We start from the raw sequence: 20727 nt of genomic DNA, 5'->3' as shown, positions 1-20727 counted from the left end.
CTGGAGTGTGACTCAATCCAGCGCCTTCATACAACCAGCCTCGAAAATATGCCTCCGTCGCATTCTGTCTGCTCTGTGCCTCTCTGACACACACTCAAAGTGTTGTGAAAGGCTCATATGTAGGACAGAGAAGGCAGACGTAAAGCTTCCAACCAAGTTAGAAAAGGTGGACTGTGTTTTATGAATGCGCTTTCAATCCCCTGCATATTCGTCATTTAACAGTAAACAGTAACAGTAACAGTAAAATTCAGGGTCACTTCCACTGCAGGATGAAGGGAAAGTGGAGAGCACCTGCCTCTCCTCTCAAAGGCTTTCCTAGAAACCACATACACACACACAAGCATCCAGAGAGTCACAAAAATAGGTAACGTCCATTCACTGTAATGTGCAATGACAGATTTGGGGTGCAGAGTGACACAGCAGAATTTCAATAACTAACAGCGCTGCAGCGAATGACTTAGCAGATTCCTTTTCATCTGCACTCTGCTGTCCTTCATCACAGGCAGCCAAAAAGATTATTAAAGATGGTGAACAAAATGGGAGTAGATGTGTGTTTATGACACTGTTGTGTTTTTCTATGCCCACCACTCTGGCTGAAAACAAAGGGACAGCAGAGAAAATAAAAAGAATTGATGTCATCCACCAGACATGAGCAGATGAGGTAGGCTGTGTTGTATACGTTAACACCTACTAGTCCAAGACTGGCGGTAAACTCCTTAGACAGTTAGCTACAAACAGGTGCTTAAGAGGCTTTAACAACATGTCAGACCTCAAACCATTTGGACGACTGCACAGTTTAATTAGCACATATCCCTATTTTCCATGTCAGGTGGACATCCAATCAATCAGACTCAAGCAGACACATGGTCTGTTCGCTTCTTCGAAATTAGATAGAAAGAGCAAAACTATCCGCACAGTTTGTCATTATAAATCAGAATCACAGAGGCTCGTGGGGATGACTTTTCCGATGTCCAGTCTGAAATGCTGTAGCTGCCACCACTGCGGTGTTCTCGCAGCTTACTGGACTGTCGGCACAGACAACTTCTATGTGGAAGTGGAGAACGGTTGTGGAGAACGATGGAAATACACGTCAGACTGCTTCAGCCTGTTTCATTTCAAGGTACAGCATGTGGTGAAGTAGAGTTTTAGCTAGCTTTAATGCAAATCATGTGGATAAATCATTCTTTAAATTGTACAATTTCATTATTTTGTTATATGTATGTATAAATCCACATTATGGTTATGTTTATTTGTCATGATAATGTTCGTGAGGCAGTGTGAGTGTGGAATTCAGCCTTTATATTTAAATAAATCATGTGCAGAGGAGAAGCTTGGCAGTTCAAACTCCCTCTTTTACAATAATACACATTTTAATACATATGAATGCGGCTTGATGGAGCATAATGTGTTCTTAGTCCCAGTGTATGTATGTATATAAAGATGAGGTGATACCAGTTTAGCTCTCAGATGGATGTTGAAACCAACTGGTAACAATTTATTCCACTACCTTCTCACAGCATCGCACACACCCCCTTGATTACACACAGAAATCTGGGTTTTAACCCCAGCCGTGCCAGGAGGAGTCACACAGGGACATGCTGTACTGTGTTGCCCCTCTGTTGGGGGTTAAGCTCCTCACTAATGACGAATGCTGGTCTAGATAGGCTACCTGCCGATCTCATCCCTCCTTACTGCATTCACACTCCGCAAGGCAACTGCTTCACAAGTCTTAGTGGCCATATACTGTCCATCTTCACGATACTAGAGGGCATTTATAATGCATGAGCGGCATGCAGATGAGAATTAGATGGATATTTCTGTCTTATTATGGTGGGGTGTTTTATATGTGCTCCACTAGAAGTGACTTGAAGAAGACAGGAAAATCTCCTGAGGGCAAAAAACAACTGATGGATCAGGGCAATCTGTTTTTTACACCAAATGGTGTGTATTATGGTGTGTTTGGAGGTAAGTGTGAGTGTATATGTGTCTGTCTGTGCACAGAATTGTGGCTGTGAAATAGATTTGGTCACACCTTACTGATCCTCACTACAGAGTTGATTCAAGAATGGATGACTGGCTGTTCTTGGCGACTTTGCACACAAGAGAGGTGAAAAAGGGCAAAGGTCGTTGGCACTCTGGGTGTGTGTGGTCCAGTAAAAGGGAAGGAGGAGGACAGGGGAGAGACATAAAACTGAGAGGGATGTCTCTGAGACAAATGAAGCAAGGGGAGGGAGAGAGAGAGGATAGTCAAGCTTTACGGTGAAAATGTAATTGAGATTTTGGTTTGAAGTGAAAGAATGATCTGTCTATTCTTCTGTCACAAACCTTTGACTAAATCAATCAGTGGATCAGTTACTGAGTTTTTACTGAACGCTGCATACACCATAATATTCTGTCTCCTAAAAGTGTATATGTCGCTTGGTACAAACATATTTAGATCTGCATAATTGCCCCTTTGGTAACTGCACTCATTAACACTTCATTAAACTTAGCTGTTACTGGCTGCGTCCATCTTTATTTACAGTGTGTCACACACACTCTCCTTCCTGACACGCTACAACATATAGTCATATCCTGTTTGGTGGCTCAGATCCATTTAAACTCACTTCCTCACAGACCCCCCCATCCACCTTCCCTCTGTCTGACTCAATATCTGTGTCTTGTCCTCTGTAGGTCTGGGTGTTTTGGAAGAGGGGCAGCGGTACATGCCAATAAAGCCAAAAACAACCCGCTCCTTTTGTCTGACCAAGATCCTTCATTCCCCAGTTTCCCCTCTTTTCTTCTGCTCTCCTTCTTCCCTCACTGAGTCACCATCCCTCCGTGCCATACAGCCTTAACCCCCTTCCCATCCCCCTCAGCCCTACTCCAATCAGCCCTTTGCCCCACGTGTCTGTCCTCTGCAGTGCCCCAATGCCCCTCCCTATTACTGTTACATAAGCTTTTAGTCATAGATTCAGGCCACATCGCTGCTGATTTCTGTGTGTCTCTGGGAGCCTCAGCATCCAAGGCCGGCCCTTAATGAGGCCCCTACAATAGCCCATTGATGAGAGGCCCAGTGTGAGAGAGGATGACCCCAGCCAAGAGCACCCAGAATTGAGCATCAGCTGCCCCAGGCTCTCTCTCCACACAAAGACGTCCACTGTGGACGGAGACCTGAAAGGCCATGGATGAAAATGAGGGAAAAAGCAGGGGGAAAGAGGGAGGAGATATCCTGTTCAAACAACTTTGAGAATTTGAGATAGAAAGATATTAGAAAGAAAGAAAGAAAGAAAAAAAAGAAACAGACACATGACTTCCCATCAAGCCGCCTCCTCTCCTCTTCTGCTCATCCTAACACGAACCGTGAGACCCACCCACTGCCAGGGAGTTGTCAGTGCCGTCATCTCCTACATGGATCATAAATCAGATCCGAAACAGGGGACTCCAGGACTCTAGTCTGTCACAAAGCCTTATCAGATACCATAGGTTGCTTCGGGGAGTCCGTGAGTGCACTTTTAGGAGACCCCTCCATCCTTTTTGGAAATAGCTGGAGCGCTGATCCTAATCCAGGCAGTTTTTGGAGCCAAGTTCTGCAGCAAAAGAGTGTTTATTTAACCATTCAACGCTAAAGGATGTTTGGGAAGCCATCGTAGATGGCCAGTGAAAGGAGAGGAGAATGTGGACGAATTAGGCTGGACTGCTCGAAGCTGTCATGGTTATTTGGAAACATGACATGGATTAATGTCTTTCATCAAGCCATCTTTAAATATCTCATAAGATCCAATAAGAAAGAGGAAGAGAAATAGAGAAAACCAGAGTTTAACCAGAGATTAAGACTTTTGTCCAAAAACCAATCTCTGAATTTTTAATCGGTTGCTTTGTGTTTTGGATCAGCTGAACAATGACTCTTGCTGCTCGACTTGAGGACTTAGAGGTGACCCTGGAACACATGCTTATGGATGTTTTTGTAAGTTTGTACCGTCTTTCTTTTCTTTATTTTTATTTTTAACCACAGTATTTCTCTTATCTCCCACTTTTGCCTTTTGTCGCCATTCTTCTTTCTGTTTTGACCTCTTGAATAATTCCTGTTGGAGACCAGAGGCCAGCATATGTTCATGCTTTTTTCCAGATGCTCTCTCAGTAATTGGTTGTGGAAAAAAAAAAAAAACATCCTGATTAAATATCAAACTCTGTGTAGAGAGTGAGAGATTTAAGAAATGAACTGACCAACAACCAATCTCACCTGGATTTCATGGCCTATGACTCAACACACGGTTCACCCACTGACTAACAACTTTAGCAATGTTAACACAGTGTGTGATTAGCTTTTATCCAGCCAAGTCCAAATCTTGATACTGGGCTTACTGACTTTACTGTGCTTTCTGTGACTGCAGCATCATATATATCTGTGGATAGGCACAAATCTTTTGATTAGGAATGAATAAAATCTCTTAAGTAAAGGAAGTGAGGATTTACAATGAGGAAATGAGGGGTTGAGTGAGGAATGAGGCAGAAAGTTTAATATGATAGTCAGGTTTCTGTTGTCCGTGATGCTTGGTTAGAGGTAGATTGCCCAAGCCCCTGTGGCTTACAAAGCATTCAGACTGTGGAAATGAAAAACTGTTCCACACACACACTTAGATACAAAAATATAGTCATGTGCAGGCGTGCGCTGTCTACTTCCATTCAAACACACACACAATGTAAATACAACATCAGAATTCCCGGTTGCTTTCATCCGCCGGCTGCTGTAATGAGTTTGGTTGTTAAGCTGCTGTTTCCTTTTAACATTGTTTACAGGCACAGGCATCTGTTGGGGGGGGGGGGCAGTAATCTATCCTTTCCTGAGATACAGTCTGCTTCCAGTTCACACTATCAGCACTCATTGCAGCTGCAGTTGGGCATCAGTGACACTGATATATGCAGGGATTGCATACTTTGATGCCTGAATCAATCAACCTATTTGGGAGATTTGGCCGTTTTCTTATAGCCAATTGATGATTTATCGCTGAGGCAATAAACATTTGTGTTTATGGCCACAACAGGATTTGGATTGTTCGTGCATTGCATGTGAGCTGGAAAAATGAAAGTCAAAAAAAAGGTTCCTTCCTCTACATTTCCACTCAGCATCCTAATTAGTGTGTTTATTTGTTTAATTATTTATTTATTCATCTATCTGTCATTTCTCTTATTGCTGGAAGAGGCTGGAAAACAGATGGTTGTCTGGCCACTTTGCATACGTAAATGAGAAATATTTAAATTGCCTGCATCCTTTCCTGCTTGGTTGCTGACTGAGCATGATTAAGGCACTTCCGGGTACACACACACACACACACACACACACACACATACACACACACACACACACACACACACACACACACACACACACACACACACATACACACACACACACACACCATTGTTTAGACATACAGACAAGCAAATAACAAGTCTATTTAAGTGAACCATCAAATAAATGGTGAAATAAAGGGTGAATTAAATATTTTCTCGGGAAGGCCTACCAGCAGCAGACGTGTGTCATGAACCTGGAATGTTACTACTGAAAATATTTTGTCAGTTTCTACCAAAGCCAAAAACAAACAGTAACACTATGCGTGTTCCTTTGAACTCCTGTTTAGGGTGTGTTCTGTGAGCGTAACAGGGTGTTAGCACAGATGTGAGTGTTTCTCTAAGTGTCAATTAGTTGAACACAGAGACTGGGCTCATTAGAGGAATATTGTAATAATGGCGGTGCTCTGCTGTTCTAACGATGCCGCTCATTGGCCAGGAACAGCAGCTGAGTGCGCAGCTATATTCAAAGGCTGCATAGCTATTTTCATTAGCACTACCCTGCATATACTAATAAGAATACATTTTATTTATAAATTACTTTTAGCAATGCCCAAACACATTTTACAGAAGGCAATCAATAAAAATTATGAATGATTCAGAAAATGGTTCAGAAAAGCAGAATGGATCCCGGCCTGTGGACTTCCTTTTCCAACACTTTTACTATAAGAAAAAGAGGACACTATTTTTGATGCTTTGATTGCTTGCTGGAAGAGCAAGTTGAAGCAGAGTAGCTTTTTCAGGTCAGCACTTTTATTTCTCTTGCTTGCAAGAATGCTATCTTAGAGTATGAGCACAAGATTGCTTGTGACATGGTTACAAAGTCGTGCCTGACTGGCTAAAAAATCCAAAATCTAGTAAGAAAGTTCATGAACAGCCTCAAAATCAGCTGATGTTAAACAAAATCTAAACATTCCACTTCCTTCTTGTCATTTTGAATGCTGATTCATTAATGTTTGTGTACAGTGTAACTTCCATTGCATTTGTGGCCAATCTTATCTTTATTCACGCGTGCATTGCACCATAGCTCCATGCACAGTGACAGCATCAATCAGGACATGGTCTGAATCTTTCGATTATATTTTCTTTTTCTGCTTTTTCTACTAGCTGCTTAAAAATGTCTGTTAATAGCGTCCGCTCAGCTTCTGCCACAGTGGTGTGTATTGTGTTGCTGGTCCACTGAGCTGTGTGAGCTGCTGAGAGAGAGAGCACGAGTACTCTTTCAGAGGATGTCTCTCATTCTTGCACAAAAGCTGACAGTCACGTCAGGAAATGAAGCAGTGTCATTAAAAATGCATTCAGTCCTTGTGTAGTTTAATTGAATCTCCTCCCCATACACCCCACAATTGTCTCCCCTCCCCCAAGTCCTTTCCTCCAACATCCTCATCCTCTTCATGATTCCAGGCCTGGAGGCAGAGCTAAGCATCTCCTCTTTCAGTCTTCTGCTTCCCAGATCTCTTTTTCTCTCTCCTCCGTCCCCCAGTGTCTCCTCTGACACAGGACCTCAGCTGGATGGGATTGTTTCCATCACAGCTGTACTGCAGTGCTCTCTTTGCTCCTTTCGGTAGACCGTCTTTTCAGCACTGCCTTCCTTCTTTCCAACATCCATAAAGCACTTGTTCATGACTTTAGGAGGGCTGGTTTGCCACAAAGGGCTTTTGGGTGTGCCAGCCCTCACTATGCCAGGAAACCCAACACTGTGACAGAAAGAGCTCATACTCTTCTCAACACTGACACAATATAACAATATTGTACAGAATGTGTCTACATACATTCCAGCATACAAAACTCATTTGACTGTGTTGATTCAGACAGAGCCTATTGACTGGCTGTATTATGTGTGACCATCCTGTTATGTAATGGGTGTGTCTTCTGCCCAGTGACAAAACTGTTCAATTATAGTAGGCTGACCTCGCCCCCGTCCTCTCTTGTCTTCCTATAACCCTCTCTATCTCTCGCTCTCGCTCTCCCTCCATCTAACATTCAGTGATGTCATCTATTTGTATGAGACTATAGTGTCATGTCTTCTCATGACCCAAGGCATAAATTTGGAGAGAGTTAAAAACTTTTCACTGCAACTCTTTAGACGACTGTAATGTGTCCATCTCTCACAGAACAACTTGGTACCATAATGTTTCTAAAACAATAGTAAATAGTGCACTTCTCTGGAACTATTTACACAGGAGGATGATGACACATTTTTCATATTAGGTTGGATTTACAGCAGGAAGACACTGTAGCACGTCTCAAAAAAAATCTAAATAACCAGATCTGTATCAGGATTTGGCTGCACGGATTAAAGGAAAGTCAGGAAAACTGACAAATTGATGCTAAACTCCAATGTGTCAGAGTTAGTTTTCCAATAATACTGTTGGTGGAGACATGATACTGCTTATCCTATGGAGGGCACTTTAATAATCCTAAAGGGGCCTAGTCTGACATGAAATAAACAATCAAGGTGTGTGCTACAACACACAAACAAAAAACATTGAAGATCTTTTATTTACTGCCGGTCATCGACAAATTGCTAACTTCGCTAAAGGCGGAAATAGCCTTGTCCAAACAGAAGTGAGGGTGAGCGTTTCATTTGTTATCTTAGTGCGGGTGCTCATGACATTAGCAGGCTATGATCATTGTTTGGTCTGATAAAATATAACATTATTTTTTAGAATGAATATTTCCACACTGTTGGTTGATTTAAATTAACATGCTGGCTATACAGAGGTGTGTTTGTGTTAGCAAACCGCTTGCAGAAGCCTCTGCTGATTTTTATTTTCTGCTTTGTCAATGAATTTATCAGCTTTGCTGCAAAAAGAAAATTATACAATTAAAATATGTAGAACAGTGTAAGACATTACACAAAGTCTTCGGAAAACATTCACTTTTTCCATAGCATGAATCAGATTTGAATCATTTAGTCAGATTTTGCAATCAAAAGAGGTTTCTCAATTTCTTGCCTCATTAGTCTGTTCTCTGACTGTGGATTTACCCAAATAAATGGAGGCAAGACAATTTTAAGACAAATTTACTCCGATTTTTATGCGCATGTCTGCAAACTAAGCCACTGTTTTAAACCCCCTCTTAAGTTTCTGATGCATGCAGCATCCAGATGCGAATGCTACAGCACACACACAGGTTTCCCAGCAGACCTAGGTGAATAATTCACAAGGCTTGAACGCTATTCACCAGGGCAAATTGCACGTCGTAGCAGCCCTTACATGTCTGTTACTATTTTCATATTCTATTGATTAGCCCATTGGAATTATATGTTCTATTTTCAGTAAGGTATCAATGATTTTATAATGGCATACGTCGAGATATGTTTTTTATTCAAAGCAATATCTGTGCAATTTGTGATAATGAACAGAGCCCTTCCACTGTTTTTCCATCTGTCTACATTCCTGTGGAGCCAATTGCGGAAATGTTAACCATACTGAAAGACACATAAGCAAATATAAAATGTGTGCACACACCCACACATACACACACTCTCACCTCCCAGCAGGTTGGAGCAGATGTGGTGTGGAGTGACACGGTTTGACCGGAACGATCTGTCCCGGCGTTCCCACCAAATCTCTCCTAAACACAAATATGGCCCAGTTTTCACAAAGCGGCACACAAATGTCCCCATTTCCTAAAAATCTCATGGGCTATCTGTTACCTTTCGGAGCATGTAAAAGTGTTTCCCAGGGTTTCTTAGACAGACACTGCTGAGGGGATGATAATTGAAGTGGATGCTCCCCTGTGGAGAAATCATTATGATTAGTTCTGGCTTGATGAAGAGTGGGAGACCCCGCTTTCTGCTCATCTCATTCTCATGAGATCGAGAAAGACAGCACAGGCATACATGTCGAAGCACAGACAGAAGCCCACAGTGGGAGAAAAATCAAATTACACTATCATGGTGGTATTGTTTAGGCGATATAAGTGTTTATCTTGGTTTTCTGTGCAACAGTACTGTTTCTCAAGCCTTTGTAATTTGTGGAGTCTTGGAAAATAAACATTCAACCCCCTCTCTGTCTGCCTCGGATAGGGTGAGAGTCCAGCTTGAGGGCATTTCCATAAACATACCCACCCACACACACACACTCACAAACACAGTGAGGAGCAGGACCACTGGGATGAGTCAGACAGCCGTGGGCAGAGACTGGCTGGGTTATCGGGGTAAATTAATGCGTAACAATGCCAGGATAATAAATTTGAGAGCCACTGCTTCTTAGTACAACTGCAAACACAGACAAACAAACACACACACACGCACACATACATATGCAAACTAATGCTGTGTAAAAATAAAACCCAGACAATCAGTTGCTTTGTTTGCACCTCCCCCATTAAGATTTTCAATAACCAGGTAGTGATCACCCTCTCGTTCTCTTTGCTGTCATCCTTTTCTTCTATTTGCAGTATTTTGTAAATGCAGTAATAGCTTTTTGTTCATTCTGAGGACAGCTGTTGTGAAATGATTCAGGAGAGTAAGGCATGTCTACATCATCCAGCTTTGTTTATGTATTTTTTTTGCTTGCTTTTTTTCATGTTATATGTTCAATTTTGTATTTCACATTTTTATTACCAAGTGTAAATCCCATTTGCCTTTATTTCTCTGCTTGTTGACTGAAATGGGTCATCATGTATCTAGCCTAAGGCATCTGGAATAGTAAGATGTTTTTACTTTCTTTTTTCCTCCAGTCAAGATGAGGACTTATCACCTCACAGGATTTGTGGCATTTAAGAGGGAATTAAAGAGATATTCAAGTGGGAAAAACTGTGAGCTGCAGATAAAAAGGAACACCAACCATATTTAAACTGTTCAATTAAAAGGGTGCGTATTGTCATCTTCCTGTCAAGGTGTCATGCAAAATCACAATGAAGAAGCAGGGCTTTGTCTACCAAATCAACAGTGGCAGTTCATTTCTGTCATCACAGTTTAAATGAACATCAAATGCAAACATACACAGAGATTGCAAATAGAGAGAACTTAATTCTATCTGTTGGTGTCCTCTTATTTTTTTCTTTATCTTTTCCCCCAGTATGTCTTCTGTTAGACCTGTGTGTCTGAAGACAAAGTTTATAAATAGCCCTCGGATATTCCTCATGCAGCCCACAGCCACTCACACACAGATGTGGGTCAGGGTACTGAATAAATAATGGTTGTGGGGATTACCATTGCAAATTATTCTCTCCTGTATGATTGTCGCTCTGTTGTAACACACTGTGTGTGGTATTTTTGTGTATGTGTGTGTGCGGATCTAAGGGTGACACATACGGTATCATGTCACTAAAGCCGTTGGAGGGCCTTGTTTGATGAAATGATATGGGGTCTATTTAGGTTGCTCATTTTCACTTGTGGCTTTAATCTGATTTTGTGTCCTGTGATCCAGCATCAAATCACCTCCTGACTCTAACAACAAAGCTGGTTAAAATCCACAGCTCCTGGCTTACAACACCCACCTAAATAACCAATATGTTTGCTCTCATATATGTGAGTCCTGTTGTACATGGGTACATGTTGGACTGACCGGTGGATGGCTGTTTGTGTGCTGATCCACTTTAGTTAATCAGATGACAGTTCAGTATTGATGGGCAGAGACAAACAGAGCTCAGCGGTGAGTGATGATGAGAATATGACAGTAAGTCACTAGGACCAGCTGTAACTCATGAGTCCAATAGCCTTAATGGACATGTAAAGACCACCGTGGTGGATAAAGGGACTGACTCAGCTCTGCAGCCATCACGTTGAAAGATTTTTACAAGAGGCAGAACCTCACAGTTAGAAACACACAAGCAAATCCTCTGCTGTCACTGTTTTTTGTTTTTTGTTTTTTTATGGGAGGGTACATTTCTGCACGTTTCTTCCTGTAGAGAAAGAATAAAAAAATATGATGATTCTGAACATAATCAGAATATAATCAAATATGTGTGTGTGTGTGTTCTCCCTTTGTGTCCTCGTCCAGACAGTGCAGGGAGAGAAAACTGGATGTGGGATTTCAAGGATAATCTCCCAACCAGATGGCAAAACATCCCATATTCCTTTTGAGGTTCTCCACGTGATCCCCTTTCAGGGCTGCGTGTGTGTGTGTGTGTGTGTGTGTGTGTGTGTGTGTGTGTAGTGGTGGGGGGGTATATATGCTTAGACACAATTATTATTGGATCCCGTGACACAAGTGAGTCTCCTCAACAGCCGTAACATCACGTTAATCCAGTGACCTGGTTAAACCCCCAACTGAAGGAAGTGAGTGTGAGAGGCGAGGAGGGGGGATGAGAGGAGAGAGGAGAGAGATCCCTCCGCCTCTCACACTCATTCACCTCCGGAGCGCCGAGCGGAGCAGCAGCATGGCCGGTGTGGTAACACGGAGGGGCACATAGGATCCCCCCCCCACACACACACACACACACACACACACACACACCACGAGCTTCTCTCCTCATACACGCCCACGCGCAAGCTCGCGTGAACCTCTGCCGCCAGGCTGGACGGGACGGCGCGGACACCGACCTCACACACATGCACACATGCTCGCACCCCGGCGGACACACACTCCGTGGAGCGGACGATGGGGGTCCCGGGCACGGTGACGCCCGGCAGGACCCGCCGGCTAATGCTGAAGCTGCCGGTGGGCACTCTGCGGAGGAACAGCGGGGAGCGGGTAAGACACAAGCTCGCCTCCATTCCTCCTTTTCCGACTCTCCGCCGTCTTCTCTGACTTCTTTCTCTCTGTCTCTGTGTCTCACCGAGCTGCTGTGTGTCTAAGTGGGGTTGGAAGAGGTTCCTTCCTAATCCAGGGAGCTCTCTTAGATTTGAGATGGTGGAAGGCGAGCCAGGAGCAAAGCTGTTAATCTCTGCAGCGGACAATGTCCGTTTCTTTCCCTGACAGCCTGTCACTGCTCACGTTGGCCTCGGAAGTGGGAGAGCTGAGCTTGAATGCAGCTTGTTTGTCTGTCACTGTCAGTGCTGTTGAACCGACTACAGACGTGAGAAAGCTTCCCATCTATCAAGCAAAGCGTTTCCTTCAGATTGATTTGAAGTGCTGCTGTTTTTTTGTTTTTTTTTCCACCCACAGTGAAAATCACTTTGTCTGGACACCAGAAGCCTGAGTGTTTGTGTAAATCTGCTGGGTGTGGGCTGAGGACAGAAGATAATAGTTTCCAGCCAAGCTTAGATGAGGAATGTGTTCTCCAAAGTTAACCTTTATGTTGATGTGAAGACGGGCTGTAACTTGCCAAAGTGATTCACCCCTCATGCTTTTCACCAAAGTTGTTTGCAACCACGAAGAAACGGAAAAATGAAAGAAGCACTGTGAGCGTTTGTGTGTGCGCGAGATCCCTCCATGCATTTTCTGTGTGATGTGTCTCAGCTCTCTGTGGGCTGGCATTAAGGGAATCCCATGGCTCTTATAGGATCACACTGAATTGAATTTGATCACCAAGTTTTAAATCTCAGTCTTCCCACTTGATGTGACATGACTTTAGTTTCATTTGCACACCTCTTTGAGGGAATGTGGCTTATGAATGCCATGAGCTCTTCTGAGAATTGCTGGCTGCTTTTCAGTTATGTTTTTGATTGAATGTGTGCAGAGGATACAGTAATGCACGTCCTTCACAAAGGCTATCAAAAAATTGCACTATGGGCACCATATGCTGAATGAAACAGCTTCTGCTTTAATAAGCCCTGAAGTGAAATTTGGCAACCTGCCTCAATGCAAAAATAAGAGTTTTAACCTTCACAGACAAAAGACAAGATAGTAGTATTTACAGTCAAACTGCACATACAACATGCTTTCAGGTCTCACTTTTTAAATGGCAATTTGAAGTAGATCCATGGTGGCTGACTGTGATCTAAGTGGGTCTGTCATAAAAGTGTATAATTGGAGGAAGCCAAGTAATCACTGTTCTTAACAAAAGCATTGTTGATGGGTGGACTGATGTCCGTCAGTTGTAAGTTGCATTGGATAAAACCATCTGCCAAATGAGTAAATGTAAATGACTGTTTAGCTGGTTCACACACACACATAATTAACAGGGAAAAGCAGATTTTGTTGGAGGAAGTTGTCTCTCTCCCCCTCTCCTGATTGCCTCTCTGCCTCCCATTCGTCTTGTGGCCACCTGTCCATGGACAGGCTAAATGAGGATTACTTGTTGTGATGGTTTACATACATTTAGTCGCACAACTGTACGGTGCTGAAAAAGTAACTGGATTTGATCACCTTGCTAAATTATGTATTGTATGTTTCTTGTAAACCAAATGTAAAACCAAAAGCAGAGTCATAAAAGAAAAGAAAATGTACAGGCTGATTCCTATTTCACCATCATGGCAGGTGAGCAATGTGATCTACCGGTATCGTGCCCAGAGGCTGTAAAAAGGGCCGACTGTCTGAGTTATTATTTTACTTAGCGAGGCTCTGGAATACTTTCACTTCAGTACACAGCGTCAGCTTTGTCCTGCTCTGACATGTCGCATTAGATAACTCATTGCGTTATCAAGAAGGAGGGCATGCACACCTAACAAAACATTGACAATATGTGTATCTATACACAGCTGAGGGGAATGTTTCAGTGGAGGAGCTCTCTTTCCACACGTGCAGATCCATTTAAAAGCATTTGCACCCTAGGTTTTCATATTCATCTGTAATTCCAAGTGCAAATACTTGGCTGTGATTGGACCCCTGCTGGTTAAAAGCTTTCCACCCTCAGAATCATTTGCGATCTCGAACTTGTTTGAAAGGTATTTTAAAGATGGGCTCTCCTTATTGCTTCTCATCTATAGTCTGCCGCATAACTAATGCTGGTGAATTGTCAAGTCGATGGAGTTCCTGATGAATGTTGTTTTTTTATCACAGTTAATTGAGTATTACGTACTAAAACATAGCCATCTTTGTTCACAGCCAACTGATATGACACATCTTAGCAAAAGATGCCTTGTTAACCACACAATGATAGAAGAGGAGACAAGCTTGACTTGTACTGTTTTTTGCTTTTTTTTCCTCAGTGATACATCTTCTTCTCTTTACCATGCCCACTTTACATCATAGCAGTGTTGAGAAAGTAAAAGTAGTAGCCACGATTGAAGTGGATATGGACAATCAGTGTTTATAGATACTCTATGTTGAAAATTGAACACATCATCTTTTGGGGGTGTTCTGTTTTTTTTTTTTGTTTATCTTTATGAGCAGACTGAATTAGGATTATCCTTCGCCTTTGTCATCCTGCTGTCATGTTAAGCTGCTCAGCTCTTTCATGTGAAATTAAGAACAAAAACAACCAACAAAAAAAGGGAAGACAAGATGTATGTGTTTACATGGGCAAAAAACATTTCAGATTTTTGGCGGCTGCATCGCTCTCCAAGGAAACCTTGGTGTTGTCAGGGGCACCACAGGGGAGTGAGGGTTTAAAGGTGGAAGGGGTAGATCACTGTCAGAGAGTGAAAACTTCACACGTGCACACACACATATAGAGGTGTGTACACATGCTTAAAAGACACACTCATGAGCAGGATGGGAATGCAAACAGACAACAGCATGACTGTAATTGACCACTATAGGCCTGAAAGCTGGAGGCAACCAGACAAGAAGTGAGGCAGGAATACTGATCGATCCTTGTTAAATTCAAACATCTGCATCATTGTCTGCGCCAATTGCAGAGAAGGTCGGCGCTGGACTCCGGCATGCTATGCGTCACATTGACACGCTGCATGCTTCTCATCAGACTGCTCTATTTGTTCAGGTAGAGTCAGGATAAATGAAATTATGGGAAAGTTATTGTGGACAAACCGAGGGACAACGTTCAAAATAAGTTTCTGTTTTTGAAACCAAATAGCAGTTTGCAGCTTTACAATATTTCCCCCTACAGCTTTTGTCTGTCTGGTTAAAGTATTGATTCCCAGGGATCTCGACCAGCCCCCAGGAATAAAGGTGAGAGAGCTGCGGTCAGCCAGTCCAATTACAGACACAAAGAAAAAAGGGGTAAAGAAGGGGGGAAAAAAAGAAGAAAGAGGTTGGAATAACTGGAGCTAAAGGCTCCTGCAGGCCCCGCTTGAACCACACCCTGTTTGCCATGAAAAGGGGGGTCCCCTTTCATCCCCAAGGCAGCTCAGAAGGAAGAATGTTTTTCAGCAGGGGAGGAGGGAGAGACAGGAGACCCTCCCACCCTTTTCTCCACCCCATCTCTTTCATCACACTCTGCCCTGATTTTTTTTTTTTTTCTACCTTTTTATTCCCTGTCTAAAATCATCCAGCAGACCTAAAGAGACACAGCTGTGTATGCGTTCAAAGTAAGTCTGTACAGAGTGAGATCAGACAATGAGGAGATGATCGTCTCTTGACTGTGAGTGAAGGCTGGAGGCATTGAGCTGCTGATATTGTGTTTTCTCTATGGAGACAGTTTGTTCGCAGGGCAGCTATGGTGAGACTGGACTCCTGTGTCCACTGCCAAAGCATCCCTAGTGGAAACACTTGCGTGCGTGTGTGTGTGGAGATGCGTATCAACATCCTCTGCCACCTCCATGCAGAGCTCTCAGAATGATTTGTTCATTATCGATGCTTCTCTGTTCTCAGAAATGACAGCATGGGAACCCCTTTGATGAAGAGGAAGAGACAGAGCAGGGAAAAAGAAGAAAGAAGTTTGAGTTGATGAGAAAGAGTCTGTTAAATTCCATCTCCCCAAAACAGGATGTAGACACCCCAAAATGTTCTTGAAATATCCACAGACAAAAGTACCTTTTGTTAGGCAGAGATAACACAACCCGATGAGAACGGAGGCACTGTCTGTGACTCATTCCTATGAACGGGTTTATTCATTGTGTGTGTGTGTGTGTGTGTGTGTGTGTGTGTGTGTGTGTGTGTGTGTGTGTGTGTGTGTGTGTGTGTGTGTGTGTGTGTGTGTGTGTGTGTGTGAGATTAAAAAGAAAGTTGGACTTGTGGACATTAAAAATGTTGGAGCCACAAGACTGTGTGTGTCAGTCAGTGTGTGAGAGAAACAGGGCATGAGTCACAAAGACACAGAGAGTGGAAAAGTGTTAGAAAGAGAAGGAGACGTGCAGCCTCTTGCTTTCCCGTGGGTGTACTGCAGTAACATAGTAATCCTCATTAATATTTATCTGCTAGGCAAAGTGGAGAGAATGATTAGCTTGAGTGTGTGTATTTGTGTGTATCTCTGTGAGTAAATCTTTCATTGAACATCCCTTTGCGCATGTGTCTGTATGGCGTATTACAGCATACAACACATGAACTAGGTCAACTTTTATACTTAAGAGACTGACGAGTCCCAGCACTTCAAAGGTTTTGTGTCATCCTGGGGTTCCTTGTTCATTACTTGCGTTGCACAGTGAACAGTGTTTTCATTTAATAATTTCAAAGACGGACATGAATGAGGAAACCAGCCCTCATGGCCTGCACATACATTCTCACACTCATGCAGACGTATAGAAGCTTCCCTCTTTCATCACTCTGGATCCACATTACACTAACTTATTGATTTTCCTACTTTCACCTCTAATACAATCACATTCAACTAGGCTGATCGCAATTGAATTTTGTTGTGGGTCTATACCCGTATGTCACTTATAATCTCTGTCACATTGATACATAGTAACTGTGACAGGTGCTTAAAATGAGCCTATGAGAAAAGTAAGACGGCAGCAAAAAGCTCGATTCCAGGTTTATTGTTGCTTTAAAATTACATTGAAAGAAGAGAACAGTACATAAGTAGTTCATGCGTCCATTGTACTTCGTACACACAACTGTTTTAGTAAATTTTGTGCCAAAGTTCTTCAGTTGTGAATGTTCTTGTGAATTTATAGTTTCTGTGACCCATTTCCCTCTACTGCTCTCCCTCCCTTGCATTCCCTGAGACTGCCTGCGCTCTAGTATAACACGCCTGAGTGAAGATCAGAGAGCAGGGAGAAGATTGAGACATATAGAGGATGAGATGGGGGAGAGATGAAAGAGGGAGAGACAGAGAGGAAAAGTAAGAGTGGAGGAAGAGTATACTGAGTACAGGACAATGTTTCCTCCTGCTTTTCTTAATTCCTGTCTGATGACCTCACACCAGATTTTTTTTTTTTTTTTTGGTTCATTGTGTTCAGTAGGTAGATTAATAAGTGTGAGAATGAATGAAAAAAACAAATAAACCCAGATGAACTAACTGGTTGGCTGTCAATTCTATCTGTCCAGTGATCACACCAATCACACCAATGAGTGTAGAGTTCTGAGCAGAGTCTTCTCTTTTCTGTCTTAATGGCCAATCAGCTGACATTCTGGCATTTTCTGTTTACATCGGAGGGCTTGCACGACCTTTCCCAGCATTCAGCAGGGACATTGCAAACACCCAGGCTCATGGGAACAGTGCGCTGTCGTACCTGACCTTCCACCTCCCTCCCAGACACAACAAATATTTACACCCATCTTAAATTACAGTGGCTGAGAGGTGAATGTCTCCACCCTTCTACCCTTGTTGGCCATTTAAGCCAAGCACATTCATTTTGGAAAGCTCACACATTCCTCGTGGATTTCTCAAGACACTGCTGAGAGCACAGCAGGAGGCCCTCAGACAGAGGGATGGCTATCAGTGGAAGGTCCAAACTTTGTGCGTTTGGTTGGTGAAATTCAGGAAATTTCAGAACATAATGAGAATCTATTGTATATTTATGGAGTAAGACTTACATTCATTGGACTCTTTGATCTTTTCAGTCGGCTATCTGTGATTAATGTGTACCAAGCAACTAAGTAGCACTTAAAGCAAGAGAGAAGAGAGCAGATAAAGACAAAGTAACCTATGGCATCAATAATATATATTTTTTTTTCATTGTGGAAAAGCAAAAACGTATTAACATTTTCTCTATATACTGTAATCGATGAATGACAAAGCAGTTATTTATCCATGTAAAACACCAGCTCAGCAGCATCGAGTCGACCTCTTGCATTAATAAACCCCTCCACGAATCTGAGTGGGCTTGGAAAGGCCGTTTAATCCGGCAATAGTCAAACTGGGTTTGGTTGGAAGACAGAGAATTAGTGTACAGCATAGAGTTATTGAATTTTATATTGATTAGAGTTTTCTGAAGAAAATCAAAGTGGAAGAAATCAACCAGTTAGACTTTAAAAACTATTAAAGTCTATTAAATTTTCTTTTTAAAACTTATCATCGACATGTAAGAAATCCTGAGAGATTTGGATAATTATATGCAGTCTGGGGGAAGTCGAAATCGTATGCATCTGTGTTTGACATCTAACATTATATCTCACAAAACATAGTGATCATTGGTTCAAGCTGTAATTCTTTGGCAGGCTGGCAAGGATATACACACATGCACTGTGGGCTTGGCACAGCTTGTATTTGGGAGTTGTATTGCCTCCATGTGGCCATTGTTGTAAATGGGTGTGGGTAATCAAATGTAACATAAGGTCTATTGTGAATAAATAAACAATTAGGTTTGATGTAATCATTTATATTTACATTCTTCTCCCATCCTGTTTTGTGGGTAATGTGTGCTGGTGGTGGTTTTGAGTTACAGATGGAATACATATTCTGTAATTTCTGGAAGAATTTGATAGGTCAGGTCAGGATACTCAGGCCTGGGAAAACTGGCTGAGAGGAAATTGTTTCCTTTTTTTTTTTTTTAAATGATTCTGGCTTTAGTCCCAGCGCTGTCAGAGAATAACATGCTCATGTCTTTGGAGACCAAATGTCAGCATTTTTCAGCTCAGTGACTATTTTGGTCATAGCATGCATGAATGCATGCAATTGTAAAGTATTTATGTGTGTGTGTGTGTGTGTGTGTGTGTGTTTCTGGATTTCAAATGAGAAGCATATGGATAGTGTCCACGCTGACAAGGTGTTTGCAGCTTATAACCACATCCCTTTCTCTGAGATAGAGAGAGTCGACTGGTAGCTCTCTATGTGAGCTGCAGTATTAGAGTGCATATCGCTTTAAAAACAACAAACCAGTCAGGGGGACTAAGACTGGCTACATGTCCTTAGAGGGAATATTTGTGTTTGTGGTACTGAGACCAATGGACAGTGGGTGCTTTGCCTCAGAGAGGAAAGAGAGAGGAGGAAGAGGAGAGAAGGAGTCAGCTGGGAACACTGTCTGTGGGACTGGGGCAGAAGGACGAGCAGGGTTTGACCTTGTGGAGGACTCAAACTGCTGAATCCCAAAGAGACTGAGAGGACAGAGAGGGACAGAGACAGGAGAGGAGGAAGCCGCAGGGTTATCGTGTCTCATTGTGGCTTACCTCTGGAGATGACCTAGTTATTATCTTTTGGCGCCTAGTGGTATCAAGAGGACAATAAAGGCGAATCATATCGTCTCATTGCCCGGGCCTCGGTGGATTTTACCTGTGATGGCTCACCTGTTCAAATGAAGGTTTGCAAATGTGGTACCTTTGGATATCTCACTGATATCAACGTTGTAATGCTGTACAGAACTTTGGTGGTGTCTCTCTGGCCAGAGAGAGCTCAGCATCAGACCGTGAAGTAATGGAGGCTGTCTTGTTGGGTCTAGACGAGGTGGTCTGTACTCGGCAGGGTCTGTTATGGACTCTCACCTCTACTGCCCTCCGACGCCTTCGTGTGCATGCCAGGAACCTTCCTAGACCCCTGCACTTATTACACACACACAGGTGTGTTTCAAGGCCACTCTACCAGGTATGCTGAACCTCACATACACACACTGGATGAGCATAAAGAGACGTAGACATTAACTAGACATGCATGGGTTTATCTATCAGTATATTGTAATTTGGCACCTTGTATTAGGCATTAGTTGCTCATTTAAACCAGAATAAATGAATCTGAATGAAGAGATGCTTTGGAAGGGATTAAATTTGCAATAGCCAGTTGTCTGTATGCATGCTGTTCCACCTGTGGAGACAGGTATCTGGTACATGAAACAATTATTAATGAATGATACCATGTTTGTAATAAGGTTGAAGACAGCCAGGGACACAGAGAACAGTGCTGGAGGCCAGGTATGTCCTTCAGCCAATAGACCATACACATGGACAAATTTAAACAGGACTAATTTGTTTCATTAAGTACTGAGGACAGAACTGGGTTAAATGTTGCTCTGGCTGAAATGGGACACACAAGCTAATAGTATTATACACACACTACTCTGATGCGTATGGAGTGTTGTCCTACCAAGTTAATCTCTCGCAGAATACTCTTTTTTGGTGGTGGTGGTGTTGTGGTGGTGGCGGTGGTGGTGGTGGTGTTGGTGTTCAGGAAGGAAAGCCTGGACAGGAAGTTGTGTTGCTAGGGTCACTATTAAGGAGCCAGGAATTAAGCTGTTAAGCCTGTAAGTGTTTCTGTGGTTACGTGAAAAGGAAGGGCTAAACACACACGCTATTTTATAGGCTGTCTGGTCACTGTGCCTCTTTCCACGGTAACTATTGATGCACT

At 42.7% G+C, this 20727-nt stretch overlaps 1 protein-coding gene across 6 annotated transcripts in view; it reads left to right on the top strand.

Annotated features, from left to right (window-relative positions):
- Positions 1 to 20727, top strand: part of frmd4a (FERM domain containing 4A) — a 72416-nt gene that overhangs the window by 9890 nt on the left and 41799 nt on the right. For 2 of the 6 annotated variants that reach the window (XM_029522567.1, XM_029522566.1), the window contains exon 1: positions 11625 to 11978. The exons of 1 other annotated variant lie outside the window; for it this stretch is intronic. In XM_029522567.1, coding sequence (XP_029378427.1) covers positions 11886 to 11978 — 93 coding nt within the window. In that variant the 5' untranslated portion in view covers positions 11625 to 11885. Of the gene's footprint in view, positions 1 to 11624; positions 11979 to 19430; positions 19972 to 20727 lie in introns of those variants that run through there. 3 more of the 6 variants (XM_029522564.1, XM_029522565.1, XM_029522563.1) reach the window with 3 other exon arrangements.

This window comes from Echeneis naucrates, chromosome 16 (genome assembly GCF_900963305.1).
Source record: "Echeneis naucrates chromosome 16, fEcheNa1.1, whole genome shotgun sequence".
Classification (NCBI taxonomy): domain Eukaryota; kingdom Metazoa; phylum Chordata; class Actinopteri; order Carangiformes; family Echeneidae; genus Echeneis; species Echeneis naucrates.
Note: the sequence above shows the minus strand (reverse complement) of the source record. Positions and strands in the feature narration are given on the sequence as shown.